Source organism: Rhinopithecus roxellana, chromosome 10 (assembly GCF_007565055.1).
Source record: "Rhinopithecus roxellana isolate Shanxi Qingling chromosome 10, ASM756505v1, whole genome shotgun sequence".
Lineage (NCBI taxonomy): Eukaryota > Metazoa > Chordata > Mammalia > Primates > Cercopithecidae > Rhinopithecus > Rhinopithecus roxellana.
This window is the reverse complement of record NC_044558.1, coordinates 60,652,444-60,680,259: the sequence shown is the minus strand read 5'-3', so window position 1 is coordinate 60,680,259 and position 27,816 is coordinate 60,652,444. Positions and strand designations below refer to the sequence as shown.

Sequence of the window (27,816 nt, the reverse complement as noted above, 5' to 3'; positions counted from 1 at the left end):
ATGTTTAAAAGTTAAATATAGCAAGTCTGATAATAGACTTATATTCGAATAGATTTCCATTTCCAGAGGATTACAAACATTTATGGAACATTCCAGAGGATTACAAACATTTATGGAATCTCTCATTGGTTTGTAGGTACATCGTTTCTTAAAATGACCCAGTCTTGTCTACATTAAAAGTTGGCAAAGAGAGGCAGAATCTCCCACCTCTTTAGGTTGGAACTTGGCATGCCATCACCCTTAACTGCTTGTTTTTTTCTGTCTACTTGCCTGCTTATGGAGATCTGGTATATTAACTCCATGAAGGGACTAGAAATAAAAGTTTTGGCTACTTGCTACTATATTTAGTATAATATTTCCTCCTAATCAGCGTTTAAAAGATGGCTTTTGGGACTCTAGTAGTAGTATGCAAGATTAAGTAAGTTGAAATCCTGCATAGCTTATAATTTGCATATAGTTCTTGGTTTAAGGGCTTCTTGAACTTTAATCTTAGGAAGAATTTCTTCACATATGAGATTGCATTACATTCCTCAGCATAGTGCTTTGCCAATGAAAGTACACTAATTTCTGTTAACATCCATTTGTTATCTCCTCAATGAAGAATTTGGTTATTATATACAAGAAATTTGCCTTACTAGATATATGTTGTATGCTTTCTGAAGGCGGTGCCAAAGTTAGAGTAAGTACTCTGAATTTTTTTTTCAGTGAATGAGATTTGACAGTGGTCTTTACATATAAATCTCCAAAAAAATTGTCATACCTATAATCTTTGATTCTACAACTTAGTTTCTTTAGGATATTAACCCAGCCTCTGCAAATTTACTCAGCTGGAAATTAAAATGAATAGTTTTTTAATGGCATTAGTAATATCATTATTTGTCACTTTTGAATGATACCCTTTTTTTTAAATTTCAGCTTCTCCCATGGTGCAAGTTGATGAGAAGGGTGAGAAAGTGAGACCAAGTCATAAGCGTTGTATTGTAATTCTTAGAGAGATTCCTGAAACAACACCAATAGAGGTAAATTATTAATAATTGTTAACGCTAAATGTTCTCTGTTTAAATTGAAAGAGGTTTCTTGGCCGGGCACAGTGGCTCAAGCCTGTAATCCCAGCACTTTGGGAGGCCGAGACGGGCGGATCACGAGGTCAGCAGATCGAGACCATCCTGGCTAACACGGTGAAACCCCGTCTCTACTAAAAAAATACAAAAAACTAGCCGGGCAAGGTGGTGGGCGCCTGTATAGCTACTCGGGAGGCTGAGGCAGGAGAATGGCGTAAACCCGGGAGGCGGAGTTTGCAGTGAGCTGAGATCTGGCCACTGCACTCCAGCCTGGGTGACAGAGCGAGACTCCTTCTCAAAAAAAAAAAAAAAAAAAAAAAAAAAAAGAGGTTTCTTCTGCTTTCCGTGGCAAAGAAAAGAAATTGAAAGAGGTACAAGCAAAGTGTAAGCGAGTGCCTTCATCAGTTACTGTGAAAAGGTTAAATATTAATTTGTTTCATTAATTCTGAAGTACTAGGGTGGTATAGGGGAAGGAAAAGATATAATTCTGTTTTCTTAGAAGGGTAGACAAAGTATTGCAGTGAAACATTCTGAATTTACTAGATTGATTCAGTGGCAACTAATATATAAATAGGCTATTTTGGGAACTTGAGAATTCATCTGTAAGAATGAATAACTAGATTTTGATTAAGGATTCAGGAGGCAAGGCCAGGTGCAGTGGCTCACACCTGTAATCCCAGCACTTTGGGAGGCTGAAGCGGGTGGATCACGAGGTTGGGAGATCGAGACCATCCTGGCTAACCTGGTGAAACCCCATCTCTACTAAAAATCAAAAAATTAGCCGGGCTAATTTAAAAAATTAGTAGTCCCAGCTACTTGGGAGGCCGAGGCTGGAGAATGGTGTGAACCTGAGAGCTTGTAGTGAGCTGAGATCGCGCCACTGCACTCCAGCCTGGGCTACAGAACGAGACTCTGTCTCAAAAAAAAAGGCGGGGGGGAATTAAGGCAGCAGGACTAACCCTATTGTTCAGCAAAATGTTATATAACGCAAAGTTGCAGTCATAAAGATGGTATGGTACACATACCAGAATAAAATAATATTTGAATGAAATATTGTAATCAATTTGACAGTTAGATTCTACCAGTTATTACTTTGCAGTTATTTAAAGCCAAAAGTTTTATTATCTGTTTTACTGATGAAGTAACTGATAGTTAGGGTGGTTACATAGTTTGCTCAAGGACATAAGGGCTCTTAAATGACAGGAGTTTGGGTTTGAACATAATCTCTCTGATTCTAAAGTCCATGTTTCGTAATCACTGTGTCACAGAGCTTCATGTTAAGTTGCCATGATAAGGTGATATACATTAAAGAAGATGAGGATTAGTTAGTAACTGACATTGTAATTGATTAGCTATTTAGAATAGAATTTTTTTTATTTTATTTTTTGAGACAGGGTTTCAGTCTGTCACCCAGGGTGAAGTGCAGTGGCACAGTCACAGCTTACTGTAGCCTTGACCTCATGGGCTCAAGCGATCCTCCCACCTCAGCCTCCTGAGTGGTTGGGACTACTGGTGCATGCCACCATTGCTGGCTAATTTTTGTACTTTTTTGTAGAGATAGGGTTTTGCCATGTTACCCAGGCTGTTCTCAAGCCCCTGGACTCAAGCAGTCTATGCACCTTGGCCTCCCAAAGTGTTGGGATTACAACTGTGAGCCATTGTGTCCTATTTCATTATCCTTTTTACAGTTATTATAATTCATATTCTGAATACATAAGGAGTTCATACACATGAAAAACAGTAAGTAAAACAAGGCACCAAATGTTTTGTTGGGTTTTCGAGTTTTTTGTTTTTTGCTTTTAAATTTTTTTTTCATGTTAAAAAAGAAGTTTTTCCTCAATCAATGGTTTTCTGTGACAGGGTCTTGCTGTGTCACTAAGGGTGTAGTATAAGTGGTACGATCATAGTTAATTGCAGCCTCAAACTCCTTGGCTCAACCAGTCCTCCTACCTCAGCCTCCCAAGTAGCTGTGACTACAGGAGCCAGCCACCATGCCCAGCCAATTTTCACTTTTTTTTTTGGTAAAGACAGTGTCTGGCTATGTTGTCCAGGCTCGTCCTGAACTCAAGCAATTCTCCTGCCTCGGTCTCCCAAAGTGCTGAGATTATAGAAGTGAGCCACTGAGCGCTCGGGCTGCATTTGACCTTTGCTATTTCAGTAGATATTTTCTTTCCTTCTGTTACATTTTTTTTTTTTTGTAAATGTAGACAGAGTCTAGCTCTGTCTCCCAGGCTGGAGTGCAGTGGAGTGATCTTGGCTCACTGCAAGCTCTGCCTCCCGGGTTCACACCATTCTCCTGTCTCAGCCTCCCGAGTAGCTGGGTCTACAGGCGCCTGCCACCACGCCTGGCTAAGTTTTTGTATTTTTAGTGGAGACGGGGTTTCACCGTCTTAGCCAGGATGGTCTCGATCTCCTGACCTCGTGATCCACCCGTCTCGGCCTCCCAAAGTGCTGGGATTACAGGCTTGAGCCATCGCGTCTGGCCTGTTACTTCTTAAGTATACTTAATGTTCACTTAACTTTTTTTTTTAATCTTCTTTCAATCCATTAACAGTTTTACCATTTTAAGTTTTGTAGTCACCCTTTTTCTGAATCCATGTAGCTGTCAGAGTTTGTTTACATTTATACTAATTATGGAAAAAAGAAGATATGTTTGCACATTAACTCACATGTATGTTGTAAGCAAAGCATCTGGATTAAATGAGAATGCATGAAAATTTTTATTGCCTAGAAAATGTTAATGAAGGGTATCACTTGTCCTGTGTCAGGCCAGACAGGAAAAGGACAGGGGAGATTTCACTATAAGGAACATTTAGCTTGCCAATGGAAGTGAAATACTTATGCTTTGCTGATCGTAAAATAAATCATCCTAAAATCATGTACAAAATACATCTCCTGGCCAAGTGAAGTGGCTCGTGCCTATAATCTCACCACTTTGGGGTGCTCAGGCGGAAGGATCGCTTGCATCCAGGAGTTTGAGACCAGACTCAAATATATCTCCTATTAACTCTATTTGTTTTGGAACACAGCCTATCCTCAGTAGAAAAATGGGCAAAAGTTAACAAGTGAAGTGATAGAAAGGACCAAAAACGTGAAGATATGCTTAACATTACTAGTAAACAAATAAGCAAAAAATGCCATTCATTGATGTATTTTTTTAGAGTTAACTAATTTTCTTTTTCTTTTTAGGAAGTGAAAGCTTTGTTCAAAAGTGAAAACTGCCCCAAAGTGATAAGCTGTGAATTTGCACACAATAGCAACTGGTATATCACTTTCCAGTCAGACACAGATGCGCAACAGGTAAGAAGAAAACAGTTTTCTGATACAGGTCCATCCTAGTGGCAAAATAAGTAGTGGTATATTTTAATTGAGAAAATGTGTGTTTACACTGATGTTTATCAAGATTAGTGAGTACCTTGATCACCTTTTTGCTTTTGCTCAATTGATGTCCTTTTTGAGCATCTTCCTAAAGTTTTTCAGTTTTGATTTAGGAAGTTTTCTGGTCGATAAGAATATTAACATAACAGTTTTAAAATTAACATAGGGATTGAGAACTATATACCTAGTGGTATTTTTAGTACATAATAGGTCTGCAATAAATAAAATTCTTGGAATTTTGACTTGATGATTTTATTCTTAATTGTTAACATGTCTTAAAGAGAAATAATCCTTTAAAACACAAATATATCTATGATAAGAGTGTTTAAAAATCACAGATTTTTGTTTTTTAAAACAATTTAGTAGAAAGTTGTCTGATCATTTTTAAATTGGTTTCTGGGGATATTTTGGGTCTGTTTTCAATCTTAAGGCATTTTTTCTGCAGTAATCCATGGTGGCTTTTCTACAATAAATATGAACTGTGATTGAGAAGGCCTTATATTTTTACTTTTTCATTCCCTGTCCACTTGCATAGTGGAATCGCCTACATAATTTTGTTTTTATAGTTTAATACTACACTCTCAACATAATAAAGATGACTTTACTGAAATGTTTGAATGCTAATTAAAGTTTTCTTGTGCTTTGTTAACAGGCTTTTAAATACTTAAGAGAAGAAGTTAAAACATTTCAGGGCAAGCCAATTATGGTAAGAAATAGAGGAGATCAGTGTGAAACCAGAACAGATTTTGGGTTCTCTGTATGAGAATTTTAAAAATACAGACAGATAATGTTTTATAAAAACCCATAGTGACTTTTAAAAAGTATCTGACTTGGGCTGGGCATGGTGGCTCACGCCTGTAATCCCAGCACTTTGTCAGTCCAAGGCAGGCAGATTGCTTGATGCCAGGAGTTTGAGACCAGCCTTGCCAGTATGATGAAACCTTGTCTCTACTAAAAATAGAAAAAAATAGCTGGGTGTGGTGGCACGCCTGTAATTCCAGCTACTTGAGAGGCTGAGGCAGGAGAATTGCTTCAACCCGGGAGGCATAGGTTGCAGTGAGCAGAGATCGCACCACTGCAGTCCAGCCTGGGCGACACAAGCAAGACCTTGTCTCAAAAACAACAGCAGCAACAACAGAAACAAATTTCTGGCTTGTATTATGTGCTACTTCAGAAAATGATGAGTCTTAAAAATACTTTGTCTACAGCAATTCTTTACAAAGGGGTAACTTCAAATAGCGTGAATTTTAATTAGATGCTGATTTACAACATATGAGATAATTCCAGATCTCAAAATGAGCAATAGGAGTAATTTTAGTAACAGATGAAAAATATTCACAGTACTTTCAACCGTATCTCAATTAACTGCATCACTACGTTAACATACAACCATTTGGGAACCTAGGCATTGTCATTGATGACACTTGATCACTGTCTTTACATGTCTGGTCTGTTCTCAGGTCCTGTGTAAATACTTTCCAAAAATCTCCCATTGTTTAGGCTTGAACACTTGGAGTAGCCTCTTAACTGCTGTGTTAACAACTTTTCCCCCCCTTAACAATCTGTTCTTCACATTGCTACCAGAGCTAGTGTTCTAAACTATAATCCAGTAACGTACACTTAGTTTGACTTGATCCTCATTCCCTGTGTGCTGTAGTTATTCTTATTTGTAAATGTAATACATTATTCTTACTAATTCCTCTGTGTTGAACTCTTACTGTGTGTCACTTTCTGTTTTAAGCACTTTACACGTATTGATTCATTTAATCCTTACAAGAACCTAATGAAGAAAACCTAATGTTTTCTTCAGTTTACTAGTGAGGATAATAAGACACGAGGGTAACCTCCCCAGTTTCACGTAACTAGTAAATGAAAGAACTAGGATAACGGTGACTTAGATTTATTAAGAGGTTCTAAGAACTTGACTATATTTAAATCTCATTATTGCTGTGAAATAGGTGGGATTACTAGCTTCCATATTACAGATGAGGCTATTTTCTAGTTGTCATTCTACTTCCTCTGTCTATGATGTTCTTCTCCCTTTTATCTTTCCCTGCTTTGAGGCTTTTATAAAGATACTCTTGAGTCTTCTTAATAGCTTTAAAGTTTTAAAGTATTTCAGAAGTGGGTCTTTGGTATATCTGGAATATAGTATAAGATAAGATAGGAATCTAGTTCTATCTTTTTCCCATATATGGGCAGACATTTATCTCAACACTTAATTTTTTGTCATTTCTAGTCTTCTGCAACTTGTGTGTAATGCCACAGCTATGAGATTTGTTTCAGATTCTCTGTTTTCTTTGAGTTCTGCTTCCCTGAACCAATATGGCTGTTTTGTTTTGTTTTTGAGACTGGGGTTTCTTTCTTTCTGTCACCTAGGCTCAAGTGCAGTGGCATATGATCACAGCTCACTGCTGCCTCAACCTCTCAGGCTCAAGTGATCATCCCACCTCAGCCTCCCAAGTAGCTGGGACCACAGGTGCCACACCATCATGCCTGGCTAAGTTTTAAATTTTTGATAGAGCTGGGGTCTCACTATGTTGCCCAGGCTGGTCTCAAACTGAACAATCCTTCCATCTCAGCCTCCCAAAGTGCTGGGATTACAGATGTGAGCCACCACACTGTGATTGCATTCCTGGATATCACTGTTCTATGTTATTTATTTTTATTTTCTTTATTTGTTTTTGAGATGGCATTTCGCTCTTACCGCCCAGGCTGGAGTGCAGTGGCACGATCTCTCAGCTCACTGCAACCTCCGCCTCCTGGGTTCAAGTGATTCTCCTGCCTCACCCTCTGGCGTAGCTGGGATTACAGGCGCCTGATACCACCCCAGCTAATTTTTTGTATTTTTAGAGGATAGAAATAGAGACAGGGTTTCGCCATGTTTACCAAGCTGCTCTCAAACTCCTGACCTCAGGTGATCCACCCACCTCGGCCTCCCAAAGTGCTGGGATTACAGGTGTGAGCCACCTTGCCTGGCCAAATATCACTGTTTTAATTGTCATCATTTTACAGTATCCTTATTTACTTCTGCTAGTTCTTTGTCCTTGACCTTATTTTTCAGGATTGTCTTGGCTCTTCTTAGATCATTACATTTTCACACAACTTTAGAATATTTGTCTAGTTCCAACAAACAACCAAACAAAATCTATAATGGAATTAATGGAATTCTATTCAATTTATTGGTTAAATTGGGGACAATTGGCTGTTTTAGCCTGCATTGTTCATGATTATGGTAACTATTATGTATTTCAGTGTTAAGTCATTTTTACTGCTTTAAAATCATGTTGGTTGCTTTTTCTTTTTCTTGATATCTTACTGATTTTTTAAAATTTTTTTATTTTTTATTTTTTTTATTTTTTTGAGACGGAGTCCCACTCTGTCGCCCAGGCTGGAGTGCAGTGGCCGGATCTCAGCTCACTGCAAGCTCCACCTCCCGGGTTTACGCCATTCTCCTGCCTCAGCCTCCCGAGCAGCTGGGACCACAGGCGCCCGCCACCTCGCCCAGCTAGTTTTTTGTATTTCTTAGTAGAGACGGGGTTTCACCGTGTTAGCCAGGATGGTCTCGATCTCCTGACCTCGTGATCCGCCCGTCTCAGCCTCCCAAAGTGCTGGGATTATAGGCTTGAGCCACCGCGTCCGGCCTTTTTTAATGTTTTAATGTCTGCAGGTAATCACTATTTTGATTATTCCTTATACCTTCCATTTCTTATTTCTGTTGCTTGTGCTGGGGGTCTCAGGTATAGTAGTAAAAACACAAATATTTTATTTTAAGTAATGTTTTTCTCTGCCATTTTAGTTTTTCTTTATGCTTCTTTTGATGTGCCATCCCATAGCAACATAAGTTGCAAGAAAATTCACATTAACTTTTATACCATTTATTAAAATCAAATGACCTAACACCTGGAAAGACAGGTGCGGAAGCAAGGAATGCTATACTCCAATCCTGGTGGTGCTTTCTGCCACCAGCTGTTGTATCTTAAGTATGTCAGGCCAACCTGTAAGGTTCTGGTTTGTTTCTTTGTAGTGTCCATGCTCTTCATTTCTAAAGTTCTGTAACTTAGAAGTGATTACGTTGCAGGAAAGGGGCCTTAAGTGGATAATATTTATCCACCTGTTTCCTAATTTATTGATGATTTCATTAAGAGGCAGTGATTCATTCTGTTTCAATTGTGATTTCTATGCCTGACAATAACTGGTATCAGTTCCCTTCAGCCTAAGGAACTTCCATTAGTGTTTGTTACACTGCCAACCAGCAAAGAATTCTCTTAGTTTTTCCTTAACTAAAAATGTCTGATATTTCACACTCTTTTTTGTTTGTTTGTTTGAGACAAGGTCTTGCTGTATCACCAAGGCTGGAGTGCAGTGGTGCAGTCTCAATTCACTGCAGCCTCCTCCGCCTCAGCGCCCACCCCCTGCCCCAGTTAGCTGCAACTATAGGTGCATGCCACCACACCCAGCTAATTTTTCTATTTTTCGGTAGAGAAGGAGTTTTGCTGTGTCATCCAGGTTGGTCTCTAACTCCTGAGGGCAAGAGATCCCCCCACTAAGGCCTCTCAAAGTGTTGGGACTACAGACATGAGCCACTCTGCCCGGCATTTGTGATGGGTATTTTCCATGGATACAGAACGCAGGGATGACAGCTAAAATTATTTTCCATTCTTTTAAGATACGTTCTGGACTCTTGTTTCTGATGAGATGTTCACCATCATTCATATGGTTGTTCTCCTATATATGTGCCCTTTTTCTTTGCCTGCTGTCAAGATGTTTTATTTTTGGTTTCCAGTAGGTTGGCTATGGTGTGTCTAGTATGGTTTTACTTATCATACATGGAAAATACTAAACTTCTTGGCTCTGTATGTTGATATTCTTCGCTGCATTTGGGGAATTTCCAGATGCTTGCCAAAATTTTTTTCTGCCCTCTCTTCTCCTTTCTTTTTTTGATATTCCAATTTCGTATGTTGGACTGATTGATGTCACTGAGATTCTGTTCATTTTTCTTCAACCTATTTTTGTTGCTGTTGTTCTCCGGATAGGATAATTTCTGTGGATTTCGGTTCATCTTTAAGTTCACTGAACTTTTCTTTTGCTGTCCCCAATGTGATAGGACTGTCCAGTGAATATTTTAGATGCTGTATTCTAGAGTTTCCATTTTAAAAAACATTTCTTCTCTCTCTGTTGTGATTTCCCCTTAATTTCAATTTATTAGAAACGTAAATGTTTTCCATGAATACATGTACTTGTAAGAGCTGTATTAAAATCTTTGTCTGCAGTTTAACATCTGGGTCATCTTGGAGTCCTTATTTTCACTCCCATTTTTTGATTCTTTTTCACTTGCAGTTCTGTGCCCTGAAATATTTCTTTCATTGTTGTTTTCTTTTTTTTTTTTTTTTTTTTTTGAGACGGAGTCTGGCTCTATCACCCAGGCTGGAGTGCAGTGGCACGAACTCGTCTCACTGCAAGCTCCACCTCCCATGTTCACGCCATTCTCCTGCCTCAGCCTCCTGAGTAGCTGGGACTACAGGTGCCCGCCATCACGCTCGGCTAAGTTTTTTTTTTTTATTTTTTAGTAGACACGAGGGTTCACCATGTTAGCCAGGATGGTCTCGATCTCCTGACCTCATGATCCGCCCTCGGCCTCCCAAAGTGCTGGGATTACAGGCATGAGGCACTGTGCTCGGCCAATTGCTGTTTTCTTGACTAGTGGACTATATGTGTGTGTGTGTGTGTTTTTAGATGGAGTCTCGCTTTGTTGTCCAGGCTGGAGTGCAGTGGCGTGCTCTCGGCTCACCACAACCTCTGCCTCCTGGGTTTCAAGCAATTCTCCTGCCTCAGCTCGGCTAATTTTTGTATTTTTAGTAGAGACGGGGTTTCACTATGTTGGCCAGGCTGGTCTTGAACTCCTGACTTTGTGATCCGCCCGCCTCGGCCTCCCCAAAGTACTGGGATTGGAGGCGTGAGCCATCACACCCGGTCTAGTGGAGTATATTTTTAAAATAATGCTGTTTACTTGATTTTAGTTCCTTAGGGGACCTTTTAACATTAAAGTGTACTATAATGTATGACATTACTTAGGTAAAAGCAATAGCCATAGTTATTATTTAGGTCTTGTTAAAGTCAGTTTGTCAAGATTGGCTATAATTGATTTCTTATTGTTTGGTTGCAATTTTAGGAGTGGAGGAGGGTTCCTGGCCTATGATTGTAAGAATCATAGAATGTATCTTTCATACATTCATTGAAGTGGTAATTTTATGCTTTCACATGTGTTATTTCATTTGATATTCCCAGTAACTTGGTGTGCCTGTGGTTTCTAATCTAACCTTCCTACATCTTCATATTATATAGCTTGAGCATCCCAAACCCTAAATTTGAATTGCTCCAAAATCAAAAAGGTTTTGAGTACTAACATGCTGCTCAATGGAAATGCTCATAGAGCCTTTTGGATTTTTGGGTTTGGGGTGCTCAACTGGAAAATACAATGCGAATATTCCTAAATACAAAAAAAAAAAAGGTAGTACCAAGCATTTTAGGTAAGGCATACTCAGCCTGTGGTTTTATTAAGGGTCAGCAAACATTTTCTTTAAAGAGCCAAACAGTGACTATTATAGATGTTGATGAGCATGTAATTCCTGTTGCAGCAACTTGTAGGGTAAAAGCAGCCACAAGCAATGCATAAAATGGTCTGCTTTATAAATTTACCAAGTATTAAAGCATTTTTGTCCTTTTTAATCTTAATATAAGAATTTGAAGCATATGAAGATAAAATGGTATAGTTAGTTACTGTTTACCCATTATCCAATTTTTTCTCCCAGTTTTATTTATTTTATTTTATTTTGTAAAGAGACAGGGTCTCACTTTGTTGCACAAGCTGGAGTACAGTGTGCGTGATCATAGCACACTGCCACCTTGGGCTCACCTTCTGCCTTCAGAGTAGCTGATTATTGTTTGTTTGTTTGTTTTTGTGGAGACAGGGTCTTACTATCTGACTCAAGTGATTTCCCACGTTGGCTTCCCCAAGGTGTTGTGATTACAGGCGTGAGCTACTGTGCCCAGCTCTGCACCCCCGCACCCTTTTCTTCCTTTTTTTTTTTTATTTGAGACGGAGTGCTGCTCTGTCGCCCCGTCTGGAGTGCAGTGGCACAATCTCAGTGCACTACAACCTCTGCCTTCCAGGGTCAAGCAGTTCTCTGCCTCAGCCTCCCTAGTAGCTGGGATTACAGGCACCCGCCACCATACCCGGCTAATTTTTGTATTTTTAGTAGAGATGGGGTTTCACCATCTTGGACAGGTTGGTCTTGAATTCTTGACCTCATGATCCACCTGCCTTGGCCTCCCAAAATGCTGAGATTACAGGCGTGAGCCACCATGCCCGGCCCCAGCCTCCAGTTTTTAAATTTCGGAAAAATACACATAAAATTTACTATCTTAACTGTTCTTATTTTTGTTTGTTTTCTTTTCTTTTTCCCCACATCTTAACCGTTTTTGAGTGTACAGTTTAGTGCTATTAAATACATTCACAACGATTTGCAGCCATCACTGCCATCTATCTCCAGAACTCTTCTTATAAGACTGAGCCGGGCGCGGTGGCTCAAGCCTGTAATCCCAGCACTTTGGGAGGCCGTGACGGGTGGATCACGAGGTCAGGAGAATGAGACCATCCTGGCTAACACGGTGAAACCCCGTCTCTACTAAAAATACAAAAAACTAGCCGGGCGAGGTGGCGGGCGCCTGTAGTCCCAGCTACTCGGGAGGCTGAGGCAGGAGAATGGCGTGAACCCAGGAGGCGGAGCTTGCAGTGAGCTGAGATCCGGCCACTGCACTCCAGCCTGGGTGACAGAGCAAGACTCCGTCTCAAAAAAAAAAGACTGAAACTCTATAGATGTTACCCAATTTTAACAGTTAGTGGAAAATGGCCATTCTTATTTCCTGTATATTCCCACTCATTTCTCCACAACCCCAGTCATCTTGAAGCAAATTTCAACCTTAATTTCAGATTTCATCCATAAATAAATGTATCTCTAACAAGAGGGATTCTTTCCCTTTTTTTGAGACAGAGTCTTGCTCTTTCACCCAGGCTGGAGTGAAGTGATGTGGTCTCAGCTCACTGCAACCTCTGTCCCACCGGGTTCAAGCAATTCTCCTGCTTCAGCCTCCTGAGTAGCTGGGATTACAGGCACCCACCACCACGCCTGGCTAATTTTTGTATTTTTAGTAGAGACGGGGTTTCACCATGGTGGCCAGCTGGTCTCAAACTCCTAACCTCAGGAGATCTGCCTGCCTCGGCCTCCCAAAGTGCTAGGATTACAGGCGTGAGCCACTGCACCCGGCTGGGATTCTTTCTTAATACCTGGTGACAATATCATCATTAGACTTTAAAAAATGAACAATATCTTGAACATCATCAAATACCTAGTCACTTTTCATATTTTCCTGATTCCCCTTCTTTCTTTCTCTTTTTTCCTCTTTAAAAATCTGGGCTGGGCACTGTGGCTCATGCCTGTAATTCCAGCACTTTGGCTGGGATGATGCAGGCAGATCACATGAGGCCAGGAGTTCCAGACCAGCATGGCCAACATGGTGAAACCCTGTCTCTACTGAAAATACAAAAATATTTAGCCAGGCTTTGTGACTTAGGCCTGTAGTCCTAGCTACTCAGGAGTCTGAGGCCCGAGAATCACTTGATCCTTGGAGAAGGAGGTTTCAGTGAGCCAAGATCACACCACTGCACCCCATCTTCGGTGGCAGAGCGAGACTGGCTCAAAAAAAAAAAAAAAAATTAAATTAAAAAAATCTGTAGTTTTTCCCTATAACTTCGTATTTTTTTCTTTTGGAAGTTTATGGGTAAGATATTCATTATCTGTCTTGCAGAGTTTCTTGGAATATACATTTTGCTGCCTTTGTTCTTGAGTGCAGTTTAACATGATTCTCTCTCCCCTCTCCTGTTTTTCATGCAAACTGGTAGCTAGATCTTTTTTTCTTTTTCTGTTTTTTAAAGACATGGCTATCATGGAAAGTAGATAGATAGTGATCTGTCTCCTATATTTCATGCATTTTGGTAGCAAGAGGCATGATCAGAACTGGGTTTGATTTTTGGGGCAACAGGGAGGATACAAAAGCTAGCTGGTATGCTCATTGGTCTGTTAATTCATTAGAGATTGCTGAAATTGTGGTATTTATCTATTTTTCGTTTATTAGAAACTCATACTCGTCTTCATTACCCTGAGTTACAGGTTCTATGTGAAATCCATGTTACATGCTTGATTCTAGCTTTTATTACCAGTTTTTAAAAGTGTTGATTTTTTAGCCGATTTTTAACTGTTTTTGGTTTTGAATATTTAAATATATTTAGGGTATTTACTGTTCATGTTGATTTTGGCCTCTGAATTGACTCCTGAGACCTTTTGCTACGCAGCCATAGCAATCTTTTTTTTTTTTTTTTGAGATGGAGTTTCGCTCTCTTGCCAGACTGAAGTGCAGTGGCATGATCTCAGCTCACTGCAACCTCCGTCTCCCGGGCACAAGTGATTCCCCTGCCTCAGCCTCCTGAGTAGCTGGGACTACAGGTGCACGCCACCATACCCAGCTAATTTTTTGTATTTTTACTAGAGAAGTGGTTTCACCATGTTGGCCAGGATGGTCTTGATCTGACCATGTGATCAGCCCGCCTCAGCCTCCCAAAGTGCTAGGATTACAGGTGTGAGATGCTGCGCCCAGCCAGCCATAGCAGTCTTGTAGGTTACCTTGCTGTGTAGTTTGTCAAGATGTTCCAGGCTCTTGCACATTTCATGCCAAAGGCCTGGAGTCAACCAGTTCTTTTAAGTCCTTAGGCTACTTTATGGGGAAATGGTATTTTGTGGACCACTACCTAGACACAAGTAGTATTTGTGTTGACTGGTTTTGTCATTGTTTCTAAGCTTTTTTAGACAGAGCTGTTTAGTTTTTATGTTTTAAGACAAAATATAGGTTTGTACTGATGCTTACAATTTAAATTCAGGCTGTATGATTTTCCTTTCTTCTGCCTTCTGTCTGTTTCTCCTTTTTCCCATATGAAAATCTCTGGAAAAAAATCTGCCTCCTGGGTTCAAGCAACTCTCCTGCTTCAACCTCATGAGTAGCTGGGATTACAGGTGCACACCACCACACCCAGCTAATTTTTTGTATTTTTTTAGTAGAGATGGGATTTCACCATGTTGGCCAGGTTGGTCTCGACTCCTGACCTCAGGTAATCCTCCTGTCTTGGCCTCCCAAAGTGCTAGGATTACAGGCATGAGGCAGTGCGCCTGGCTGCCTTTTTTTTTTTTTTTTTTTTTTTTTTGACTTAATAGTGTATTCTGGAAGTCACTTCATAATGGTGTCTAGATCATTCTTTCATTTTTTTTTTATGTTTATGATACTCAGTTGTTTGGATGTACATGTTGTATTCAACCGTTGATGGACTGTTGAGTTGCTTCTGGGGCCCATAGGTTTCCTCACCTTTTACAATTAGTGAGTAGTCATGTGGGTATATTTTTTTCCCATAGCTTTATTAAGTTATTGTATAATTGGCAAACAAAATTGTATACATGCTTTTTGGGTATTGTGAACATTTAAAGTAAGCAATTTTGAATTATATAATACATTATTATTAACTGTCATCACCCTGCTCTCCAGAACTTACTTCTACTAACAGAAACTTTATACCCTGTGAAACATTTCCCCAGTCCCTCCCTTCCCCCATCCCTGGCTTATGGTAACCACTATTATACTGTCTGTATGAGTTCCACCTTGTTAGATTTCAAATACAAGTGAGATCATGCAGTGTTTGTCTTTATGTGCCTGCCCTATTTCGCTTAGCATAATGTCTTCTAGGTTCATTCAGGTTGTGACAAATGACAGGATTTCCTTCTTTAAGACTGAATGCGTCTGGGCACAGTGGCTGATGCCTGTAATCCCAGCACTTTGGGAGGCCAAGGGAGGCCGAGGCAGGCAGATCACCCGAGGTCAGGAATTCAAGACCAGCCTGGCCAACATGGTGAAACCCCATCTCTAGTAAAAATATGAAAATCGAGGCTGGGCGCAGTGGCTCATGCCTATAATCCTAGCACTTTGGGAGGCTGAGGCAGGTGGATTGCCTGAGCTCAGGAGTTCCAGACCAGCCTGGGCAACACGACGAAACCCTGTCTCTACTAACAATACAAAAAAATTTGCCGGGCATGGCCGCATGCACCTGTAATCCCAGCTACTCAGGAGGCTGAGGCAGGAGAATTGCTAGAACCTGGGAGGCGGAGGTTGCAATGAGCCAAGATCACATCACTGCACTCCAGCCTGGGTGACAGAGTAAGACTCTGTCTCAAAAAAAAAAAAAACTGAATGGTATTCCAGTGGGTGTGTACAGCACGTTTTCTCCATTCATTTGCTCTGGACACTGGGTTGTTTCCATATGTTAGCCACTATAAGTAATGCTGCAACACAGACAGTAGTGCAAACACCCTTCAGCATACTAATTTCACTTCCTTTGGATATACATAGGATTGTTGGATCATATGGTACTTCTATTTTTAACTTTTTTTGACCCAGAGTCTCGCTCTGTTGCCCAGGCTGGAGTGCAGTGGCACAATTTCAGCTCACTGCAATCTCATCCTCCCAAGTAGCTGGGATTACAGGCGTGTGCCACCATGCCCAGCTGATTTTTGTGTTTTTAGTAGAGACAGGGTTTCACCATGTTGGCCAGGCTGGTCTGGAACTCCCAACCTCAAGTGCTTCGCCTGCCTCGGCCTCTCAAAAGTGCTGGGATTACAGGCGCAAGCCACTGTGCCTGGCCTATTTTTAACTTTTTGAGGAACCTCCATACTAGTTTCCATAATGGCTATATGAATTTACCTTCCCAGCAACAGTGTACAAAGGTTCCCTTTCTCCACATCTTCTCTAACACTTATTTTTTTGGTTACACCCATTTTAATAGATGTGAGATGCTATCTTGTGAGTTCAGCTTACATTTCTTTGATGATTAGTGATTTTGAACATTTTTACATATGCCTGCATTTCTTTTATGAGTGAGTTTAGCATCTCTTTCATATGTTTAAGAGCCATTTGCCTTTTTTGTTTTGTGAACACTTTTCATTTCTCTAACCCTTTTTTCTATAGCATTGTTGGGCCTTTTCATGTCTGTTTTTACAATTCGTATATTAGAGATACTAGTGCCCTTGCCTGTGATGAGCTCCAATTTACTATTTTGACTTAGTTTTTTGGGAGGTTTTTACTCTGCTTGTTGTTGTTTAGAGACAGGGTCTCATTCTGTTGCCCAGGCTGGAGTGTGGTGGTGCGATTGTAGCTCACTGCAACTTCCAACTCCTTGGCTCAAGCAGTCCTCCCCACTCTGCCTCCCAAGCAGCTAGGACTACAGGTTGCACACCACCATGCCCAGCTTTTTTTTTTTTTTTTTTCTTGTAAGAGATGGATCTCGCTGTGGTACCCAGGATGGCGTTGAACTCCTGGGCTCATGCAATCCTACCCTCTTGGCCTCTGAAAGTGCTCGGGTTACAGGTGTGAGGCAGCACACCTGGTTATTTTGACATGTGTTCGTGGTGGGGGGTTTTACCTTGTTTACCATGGTTTTTATACCATGAAAACATTTTTATTAATGATTAATTAAAGCTGTCATTTTCTTTTCTTTTGTTCTACTGATTCTACCTTAGGCAGAAATAGTATAGTCATGTAAAATATATGTTAAAATGTAAATTAAATGTATTTTTTAAAATATACACTTAATTCTTTGTTGCTATAATGTGTTCCTCTTCTAGGCAAGGATAAAAGCCATCAATACATTTTTTGCTAAGAATGGTTATCGATTAATGGATTCTAGTATCTATAGTCAGCCCATTCAAACTCAAGCACAGTATGCCTCCCCAGTCTTTATGCAGCCTGTATATAATCCTCACCAACAGTACTCGGTCTATAGTATTGTGCCTCAGTCTTGGTCTCCAAATCCTACACCTTACTTTGAAACACCACTGGTAAGTGAGATCCTTATAATAAAATATAATAATATTTTTAATTTGAGCTGAAATTTGAAGAAATCAGTTGGAGTGGGGACTCATTTATGTTGAATTGATGACTTTTTGGCTTTTATTTTATTTTTATATTTTTTGTAGAGATGGAGTTTTGCTGTGTTGCTCAGGCTGGTCTTGAACTCCTGTGCTCAGGCAGTCCACCCGCCTTGGCCTCCCAGAATGCTAGGATTACAAGCGTGAGCCACTATGCCCGGCCACTTTTTGGCTTTTAAACAGTGATATGGATATCTGATTTTCCATACCAAATAAATGCATATGACTAAGAGTTGAGCTATTAGAGTGCATAATTTTATCCCATAAAATTTGCTGAGTGAATTGAAAGAAGAGACTGGACAAGGTTTGCGTGGTTTTAAATGCATTTTAATGTTGCAAAATGTCAGACCAGAACATTCTTTATTAAGTTATGAATTATTATTCATAAATCCAGTGGCATTTGAAGTGAATATTGCAGAAGTGAATCAGTAAAATATTTTAAGATATTTTTGGCTTGCAAAAGATAAATTCATAAGCTCATTAAGGTTCTTGTGACCCTCACACCAGGTTTTACCTTTACCATTAATATTGTTTAAACATACATTTTCTTCTAGGCTCCCTTTCCCAATGGTAGTTTTGTGAATGGCTTTAATTCGCCAGGATCTTATAAAACAAATGCTGCTGCTATGAATATGGGTCGACCATTCCAAAAAAATCGGTAAGATAAAAACCATAGCTGTAATGTATTTTAAACAATTCCTAATGGATCTTAAGGCATTAATAGCAATGCTTATTGTCAGGCTCAGTAAAAAGGTTTTTTGTTTTTTGTTTTGTTTTTACTAAATGTATGTGAACAGTTTAATCTAGAATTCATAAAAACACTTTGACCTTAGAGTTGGTAATGCTACTAACAGACTTGGGACTCAGATTTTTTTTTTAATAAAGAGAATAGAAAACTTATTTCATGACAGCAGTCTCTGACAAATCTGGTGACTAATTTCCATTTAGTATGTTAAATGGGTAGCGTTTTAGAGAATTCTTTGAAGAATAGATGTTGGGATGTATGTTATTTAGGTTTTTAAAGGATTTTTGAAATGACATCCAAGAACTATAGTGCATAGCAGACAGCAGCTAACATTTATTGCACATTTAATATCACAAACTCTGTTCCTAAGGATTTTACATATTTTATCAGTTACTTTTTTCAGAACCCTTTGTAGGTGTGCTTATGTCTGCTTTACAGATAAGGAAATTGAGATATAAAATATCGTGTCTGAGAACACACAGCTCGTAATTGGTAGAGCTAAGATTTGAACCTAGGCAGTTCAACTCCAAAGCCCGCACTTAAACACTATGTTCAGGATAAATTATTAAGAATCATAGAAACTATATGCTATCATAACAAAGATTGACATGTACGTCTGACGTATTTTACTTTATGTAAACATCAACAGATCATCTCAATATTTGGTGTATGTTATGGCTTCTTGTTGTTGTTGTTTTGGGGGTAGAGACGGGGTCTGCTTATGTTGCCTGGGACTGGTCTTGAACTCTTGGGCTCAAAGCCGTCCTCCCACCTTGACCTCCCAAATTGCTAGGATTACAGGCATGATACTATGTTTTTTAACAGAGTATAAGTAACCAAAGAATAAAGGACTGATATATAGTCATTTTGATTTATTTAATAGTTTCACATTTGTTATTTCTCATTTGCTGTTTTGTGAGACTCTTGGTTTTTGAGGGTTTTTCCTAATAGTTTATATTCAGTGACACTCAGTCTTTTGCCAGACTCGATTCTCCTAATTATTTCTTTTTGGAAAGGAGATCATCTGGAGTATGTTTTTCCAAGATGACGTCTAGGAACTTAGTCCTTTTTTGACAGGCTTTTCTGAAACTTGTTTTACTGGAGAAATGAGCCCCAACAGAATGAAAAAATATTCTTCTCACTGGAAACATTATGTACTACACTTTAATAGTCAGAGTTTTTGGACTACTCTTGACAGACACAATTGGTTAAAGCAATTGAAGATCATTTTCAAGTGTTAGAAAAATTTTAGTAGTAAGGATAAACACAGGCTGAGGTGCGTGGATCACCTGAGCTCAGGAGTTCAAGAGCAACCTAGGCAACATGATAAAACACCATCTCTACCAAAAATACAAAAATTAGCTGGACGTGGTGGTATAGTGCACGCCTGAAGTCCCAACTACTCAGGAGGCTGAGGAATGAGAATTGCTTGAGCCTGAGAAGCAGAGGTTGCAGTGAACTGAGATTACACCACTGCACTCCAGCCTGGGCGACAGCGAGACTCTGTATTCCCTGCCACCACCTGCTCTCACCCTTCCCTGCTCCCCCCGTCTGAAAAATAAAGGTACTGATATTTGCAGTTGCTTAACTCTAAAATACTTTAGATAGCTCCATGATGATTTCTTTATTGTTACCTTTTATCTGTTGTACCTTTTTGGTGACAGGGATGAAATTATAGTAAGAAAACCAGGAATGACAGTCAAGTTATCTTTACTTATAAGGAAGTATACCTATGGTTTTGAAAATACACGGTGTGTTTGGTACATTTTTGCATGTTACTTAAAACTACTTGTGTACAGTTCTTTTCCATATATTTGACCAATACAGGTTAGTAATTTTTAATTACAGAAATAATAAGTGAACACTTTTTGTAAAAATGCAAATAAAGACCTTCTGGACCAGCAGCCCGAATCCTTGTTTCCTTCTTGCTTCTAAAAAGTGACCACTGCCGGACCTTTATAGTATTAACAGCCAAGGACAAAGTCATTTTTAGAGAGCCTTTTGCAATTTTTGTATTAACTCGTGACAGCCCAGTGATGATCACTATTCCTTCTTAGAGAGAGTAGGACTAACTTTCAGAAATCCAGGCATTTTTCTACCTTTCATGCTTTATCTTTCTTTCACTTTACCCCTCTTTTCTGTCTTTTATCACTTCTTTCTTTCTTCATTCTTTCTCTCTTTTGCCTGGATTGAGATTGTAAGTCCCTCTCAGTGAAGGGTAAGATTATGAGATCTGAGGGCTATATAAATGTAGTAAGTTGTTCCTTAAGCATATTGAAATGTGTGAAAGTTGGATGAAGGACATTTTCTAAATACATGCAAATAGCATATCTATCATGTCAGTTCATTTTCAGATGTAATGGGTAATATACTTTTTTTTTTTTTTTTTTTGGAGACAGAGTCTCGCTCTGTCACCAGGCTGTAGCGTAGTGGTGAGATCTCGGCTCACTGCAACCTCTGCTTCCTGAGTTCAGGCGATTCTCCGGCCTCAGCCTTCCGAGTAGCTGGGACTACAGGCATGTGCCAGCTAATTTTTGTATTTTTAGTAAAGATGGGGTTTCATCATGTTGGCCAGGATGGTCTCAATCTCTTGACCTTGTGATCCACCCACCTTGGCCTCCCAAAGTGCTGTACAGGCATGAGCCAGCAAACTCGGCGTTTTTGTTGTTGTTGTTGTTGTTGTTGTTGTTGTTTTTTATAAATAAGACGGAGTTTTGCTGTCTTTGTCCAGGTTGAAGTGCAATGGTGCGATCTCGGCTCACTAACCTCCGCATCCTGTGTTCAAGCGATGCTTCTGCCTTAGCCTTCCAAGTAGCTGGGATTACAGGCACATGCCACTACACCCAGCTAATTTTTTGTATTTTAATAAAAACTGGGTTTCACCATGTTAGCCAGGCTGGTCTTGAACTCCTGACCTCAGGTGATCCACTCACCTTGGTCTCCCAGAGTGCTGGCATTATAGGCGTGAGCCACCGCACCCGGCCTAAGTATTTTTAAAATTACTTTTTGTGGCCAGTGGGGTGGCACATGCCTATATTCCCCACACATTGAGAAGCCAAGACAGGCAGATCACTTGAGCTCATGAGTTGGAGACCAACTTAGGCAACAGAGTGAAACCCCGTCTCTACTGACAATATAAAAATTAGCCAAGCATACTGGTGTGCACCTGTAGTCCCTGCTACTCAGGAGACTGAGGTAGGAGGATAGCTTCAGCCCAGGAGGTAGAGGTTGTAATGAGCCAAGATCGCACCACCTCGCTCCAGCCTGGGTGACACAGCTAGACCTTTTTCAAGAAAAAAAATATATTTTTTTTTAGGTGACATACTATTTTTATTGCTATTTAAGAAATCTAGTTTGTAATATAAAGTAATTTTATGGAAAAGTGTCACTTTATGTGAAACTCAACCCAACTTCTTTTTTTTTTTTTTAAGACAGTGTTTTGCCCTGTCACCCAGGCTGTAGTACAGTAACATGATCATGGCTCACTATAGTTTTGACCTCCCAGGCTCAATCAATTCTCCACCTCAGCCTTCCTAGTAGCTGGGACTACAGGTGCATACCACCATGCCTAGCTAAGTTTTATATTTTTTTTTGTAGAGATAGGATTTTGCCATGTTGCACAGACTCGTCTCAAACTCCTAGGCTCAAATGATCCTCTCACCTCAGCCTCTTCAAGTGCTGTGGTTACAGATACGAGCCACTGAGCCCACTGCGCCCAGCCTGATAATTTTATCTTTGTTTGTTTTTGTTTTTGTTTGTTTTTGTATTTTTAGTTAGAGACAGGGTTTCACCATGTTGGCCAGGATGGTCTCGATCTCTTAACCTCATGATCCACCCACCTTGGCCCCCAAAGTGCTGGGATTACAGGCATGAGCCACCACACCCAACTACTTTAAGTGTTAATAGTGTTAATTTTTTATGGTCCGTCAAGAATAAAGAAGGATAGCTAGAGATGCTGTGGGAATTTACATTTACTTGGTGGGGTTATAATTATTCAAGAAGTTTTCAATCCCTATTCCTAGAGTCAGGAATTGGCAACATGTGATTAATATTGTTGGTTTATAACTATGAAAATAGATTATAAAAACTGGGATATATAAATTGCAAATAATGGGCCAAACATAAATCTCACTCTTCTTAATCTGTAGAGCCAAGATACTCAGTTGCTTGAGTTTTTAGGTGTTTTTGCTGCTATAGATGTTCTTGCTACTGATTAAATTGCATTATTTTTCTATTAGTCGACCTTAGCTTCATCTGCTTGTAAGCTTTTAGGAAGTTAGGTGCTTATACCCATCATCCAAGATAAAAACTCCCTTTGTTAGAAGCAGGTTGGTTTGTTTAACCACATTGCATACCTTAATTCATGCAGTCATGCCATGCTATTGGGTGCATTGCTGTATTTTCCTAGTTTGCTGTCCTACATATGGATCTTTCAACAAATCTCATTTGGTGATGCATGCTTAGTAAGATGCTAGGTTTTGTTTGTTTGTTTGTTTTGTTTTGTTTTTTGAGACAGTTTTGCTCTTATTTCCCAGGCTGGAGTGCAATGGTGTGATCTTGGCACACTGCAACCTCCGCCTTCTGGGTTCAAAAGATTCTCCTGCCTCAGCCTCCTGAGTAGCTGGGATTTCAGGTGTGTGCCACCACGCGTGGCTAATTTTTGTATTTTTAGTAGAGATGGGTTTTCACCATGTTAGCCAGGCTGGTCTCAAACTCCTGACCTCAGGTGATCCACCCGCTTCCACCTCCCAAAGTTCTAGGATTATAGGTGTGAGCCACCGTGCCCGGCTGAGGCTAGGATTTTTTAATTATATTCCAGTATTTCTTACTCTCTTCATTATTACTCCCCTAAACAACCTTTTTAGACATTTTCCTCCTGTGAAAATTTAATACTACAGATGATTGTAAATCTGTATGTATGTAATATATGTATCTGTGCTTTATACATAAAATCATTACTTTTTGCCCTTCCCTCACCCCCCATTTTTACTCCCATTTAGCATGGTTTTGCTTCCATTAAGAATGCATAGCGGGCTGGGTGTGATGGCTCACACCTGTAATCCCAGCACTGTGGGAGGCTGAGGTGGGTGGATCATGAGGTCAGGAGATGGAGACCATTCTGGCCAACATGGTGAAACCCCATCTCTACTAAAAATACAAAAATTATCTAGGTGTGGAGACGCATGCCTGTAGTACCAGCTACTTGGGAGGCTGAGGCAGAAGAATGGCGTGAACCCGGGAGGCAGAGCTAGCAGTGACCTGAGATTGCACCACTACACTCCAGCCTGGCGACAGAGCGAGACTCCGTCTCAAAAAAAAAAAAAAAAAAATGCCTGTTATAGGCCAGATGTGATGGTTCACGCCTGTAATCCCGACACTTTGGGAAGCCATGGTGGGTGGATCACGAGGTCAGGAGTTCAAGACCAGCCTGGCCAAGGTGGCAAAACCCTGTCTCTACTGAAAATACAAAATTAGCCGGGTGTGGTGGCGCATGCCTATAGTCCAGCTGCTTGGGAGGCTGAGGCAAGAGAATAGCTTGCACCTGGAAGGCGGAGGTTGCAGTGAGCTGATATTGCACCACTGCACTCCATCCCAGGCAACAGACAGACTCCATCTCACCAAAAAAAAAAAAAAAAGAAGAATGTATTGCATATACTCATAAGCTTAAACCTGGCTAATTTAAACATGTCAAGAGTGCATCCAGTGACATTAGCTAAAATCCTAATTCTGAGTATTGAAGTAAAAGTAAGTTTCTTTCAAAGAACTTTGGATTTTCCCCGTCTCTCCAAACACAACTTTAAAAATGTATATATTATTATCTTAGAGATAAGGTTTTCTCTGATGCCTGTGCATGAATTCAGTTGTGCAATCATAGGTTGTTGCAGCCTCAAAACTCCTGGGCCCAAGCAGTCTTCTGCCTCAGCCTTCCAAGTAGCTGGGAGTAGTATAGGTACATACCGCTGCACATTTTAATTTTTTTTGCAGTGATAGGGTCTTGCTGTGTTGTCCCAGCTGGTGTTGAACCCCAGAGTCCAAGCAGTCCTCCTGCCTCAGCCTCCCAGAGTGCTGAGATTACAGGCGTGAGCCACTGCATCCAGCCCACAACATTTTTTAATGTAAAATTTACTTCACTTTGGCCTGGCATGGTGGCTCACGCCTGTAATCCCAGCACTTTGGGAGGCTGAGGCGGACGTATTACAAGGTCGGGAGATCGAGACCATCCTGGCTAACATGGTGAATCCCCATCTATACTAAACAAAATACAAAAAAAATTAGCTGGATGTGGTGGCCAGCACCTGTAGTCCCATCTACTCGGGAGGCTGAGGCAGGAGAATGGCATGAACCCAGGAGGCGGAGCTTGCAGTAAGCTGAGATGCGCCACTGCACTCCAGCGTGGGTGACAGAGCAAAACTCTGTCTCAAAAAAAAAAAAAATTTTACTTCACTTTTTAAAATAATGTCTGGGATGTAGAAGGGGCTACACTTTTACAATATAATGCTTTTCAAGTTAAATTTTTTGAAAACCCCAGTACAACAGGAGCCAATTTTTTACCTGAGGAAAGTTGTTTTTCTGTCTTGATTTACTGCTTTATGTATATTATTTTATATTTCCTGTAGTGTGAAGCCTCATTTTAGGTCATCCAGTGGTTCAGAACACTCAACAGAGGGCTCTGTATCCTTGGGGGATGGACAGTTGAACAGATGTAGTTCAAGAAACCTTCCAACTGAACGGCATAACCCTACAGTAACTGGGCATCAGGAGCAAACTTACCTGCCAAAGGAGACTTCCACTTTGCAGATGGAACAGAACGGGGACTATGGTAGGGGCAGGTAAGGAAATAAGGTACCTGAAAATCTTTGATAATAGTGTGGTCATTCTGAATAATTGAAGAACATGATCTGGTGGTTGGTTTGGTTTGGTTTTAATTTAATTATTAGTATATGGTTATATTAAATAAATATGTTATTTTCAGAACATGAGTTGGTTGCTTTTTATAAAGAAATACTCATGTAGAATATATCTCTGAATCAGAGGTTTATAAAGTTATTCTGAAGTTACTTATAGTTCATATAGGAAAGAATAGCTTAGAAAATTAACATATCCATCTGCCTTATGGTTTTAATGTCTTCCAGCTTTTAAACTATAGAAGTGGCTGGGTGCGGTGCCTCATGCCTGTAATCCCAACACTTTGGGAGGCTGAGGTGGGAGGATCATCTGAGGTCAGGAGTTCAAGACCAGCCTGGCCAACATAGTGAAACCCTGTCTCTATGAAGAAATACAAAAATTAGGTGGGCATGGTGGCAGGCACCTGTAATCCCAGCTACTCGGGAGGCTGAGGCAGGAGAATCACTTGAACCCGAACTCAGGAGACAGAGGTTGCAGTGGGGCAAGTTTGCGCCACTGCGTTCCAGCCTGGGTGACAGAGTAAGACTCTGTCTCAAAAATATAAATAAACTATAGGGGTGAGGTTATATATTGCCAACTTGCCTAATTAAATAATAGTATGGTTCTGGTTTGAAGGGATTGCTACTAACAAATGGGCTCATCTTACTTTATGGTGTGGTAGTAGGTAAAGTTTTTGGTAAATTGGCTCAAGATACCTCAGAATAATATATTATCTTTTAGTAATAGAGAAAACTAGCCCGAAACGTAGAAAGATGTTTAAATTGAAATTTATACAGCTGACCGGGCATGGTGGCTCACGCCTGTAATCCCAGCACTTTGGGACGTGGGGCAGGCGGATCATGAGGTCAGGAGATCGAGACCATCCTGGCCAACATGGTGAAACCCTGTCTCTACTACAAATACAAAAATTAGCTGGGCATGGTGGCGTGTGTGTGTAATTCCAGCTACTCAGGAGTCTGAGCAGGAGAATTGCTTGAACCTGGGAGGCAGAGTTTGTAGTGAGCCGAGATAGCACCACTGCACTCCAGCCTGGCAACAGAGTGAGACTCTGTCTCAAAAAAAAAAAAAAAAAAAAAAAAAAAAAAAAAGTATACGACTTTGATAGAATGTATCTATCTGAAGAAACTTATGACTTGTCCCTTCTCCTCCCCCCACCCCAACCTTTTTCTTATTAAAAGGAGAACTCTCTTCAGAGGTCGAAGACGACGAGAAGATGACAGGATCTCAGTAAGTTTTTTAAAACTTTTATTCAGACTTTTTTCTCTTCTGTGATTTACTATGGCATTGACTTTTGGTCTTTCCTTTCTGGGTTTTTGTTTTATTGATTGTACCCTTCAGCAAAGGTAAATAGAGCCTAAATTTAACCCTGAAATTTTTACCACCACTACCCACATACCCACCCTCTAGCATACATGTAGTATGGAGTTTCACTTGTGTTGCTTGCTTAAAAAAATTATTTGAAGATTAATGTGTTTACGTGATTTTTAAATAAAATCACGAAGTCTTTCTAACTTTCCTTACCTTTTCTTTCTTCTTTCTTTTCTAAGACACGGGATGTTACTGTTTCCCAGGGCACTGGAATTACAGGCCTGAGCCACCATGCTTGATGCAAGATTAAGGATTTCTAGGGAGAGGCAGAGGAGAAAGGGTCTTGCTATGTTGCCCAGGCTGAAGTGCAGTGGTACAGTCATGGCTCACTGCAACCTTGACATCCCAGGCTTAAGTGATCCTCCTTTAGAGGTGGGGTTGGACACCGTGGCTCATGCCTGTTTTCCCAGCTCTTTGGGAGGCTGAGTCAGTTGGATTACTTGAGGCTACAGGCCCCATGCAAGTGCAAAACCAAGCAGAATGGTCAGGACATCTTAAAGCGCCAAAATACTTGCCTTTGGCAAGGCATGGCGACTCAAGTCTGTAATGTCAGCACTTTGTGAGGCTGAGATGTACAGATCACTTGAGCTCAGGAGTTGGATACCAGCCTGGGCAGCATGGTGAAACCCCATCTCTACAAAATTAAAAAAAAAAACCAGGCACCACGGTACACGCCTGCGGTCCCAGCTACTTGGGAGGCTGAAGCAGGGTGATCCCTTGAGCCCAGGAGATGGAGGTTGCAGTGAGCCAAGATTGTGCCACTGCACTCCAGCCTGAGCAACCAAGTGAGACTTTGTCTCAAAAAATAATAAAATAATATCCTTTGACTCTATGGCCACTCCTAGGTTGCACTGATACAAGGGTTGGGCTCCCAAGGCCTTAGGCAGCTCCACCCCTCTGACTTTGCAGGGATCAACCCTGGAGGCTGCTCTTATAGGCCCACTTGAATGCCTGTGGCTTTTCCATGCCTGTTTTGGAGTCTGGAAGACGGTGGCCTTCTTCTGCCACTATACAGTGCCCTAGTGGAGGCGTGTTGTGAGGGCCTCAGCCCCATATTTCCCCTCTGCACTGTGCCCCTGGAGCAGGTTTCTGCCTGGACTTATACCAGACTGGTATAAGTTTCTTTTCAGAGGATGCCGTACATCCTCTGAAATCGAGTCAGAGGCTCCCAAGCCAGTCTAGGAAGTTCCTCATCTTCTATCCTTTGAGCCCTCCAGACTCTTCCACCCTCTACCTGTTACCCAGTTCCAGTACTGCTTCCACATTTTCAGTTATC

General features: G+C 40.6%; 1 protein-coding gene across 13 annotated transcripts in view; it reads left to right on the top strand.

Moving 5' to 3' along the window:
- The window catches only part of LARP4 (La ribonucleoprotein 4), an 84,589-nt gene that overhangs the window by 39,294 nt on the left and 17,479 nt on the right, over positions 1-27,816 (top strand). For 6 of the 13 annotated variants that reach the window (XM_010385345.2, XM_030939872.1, XM_030939873.1 and 3 more), the window contains 7 exons: positions 916-1,019; positions 4,251-4,361; positions 5,092-5,145; positions 17,219-17,431; positions 18,076-18,179; positions 24,884-25,096; positions 26,351-26,399. In XM_010385345.2, the coding sequence (XP_010383647.1) occupies positions 916-1,019; positions 4,251-4,361; positions 5,092-5,145; positions 17,219-17,431; positions 18,076-18,179; positions 24,884-25,096; positions 26,351-26,399 (848 nt within the window). Of the gene's footprint in view, positions 1-915; positions 1,020-4,250; positions 4,362-5,091; positions 5,146-17,218; positions 17,432-18,075; positions 18,180-24,883; positions 25,101-26,350; positions 26,400-27,816 lie in introns of those variants that run through there. The other 7 variants (XM_030939871.1, XM_030939869.1, XM_030939874.1 and 4 more) reach the window with 2 other exon arrangements.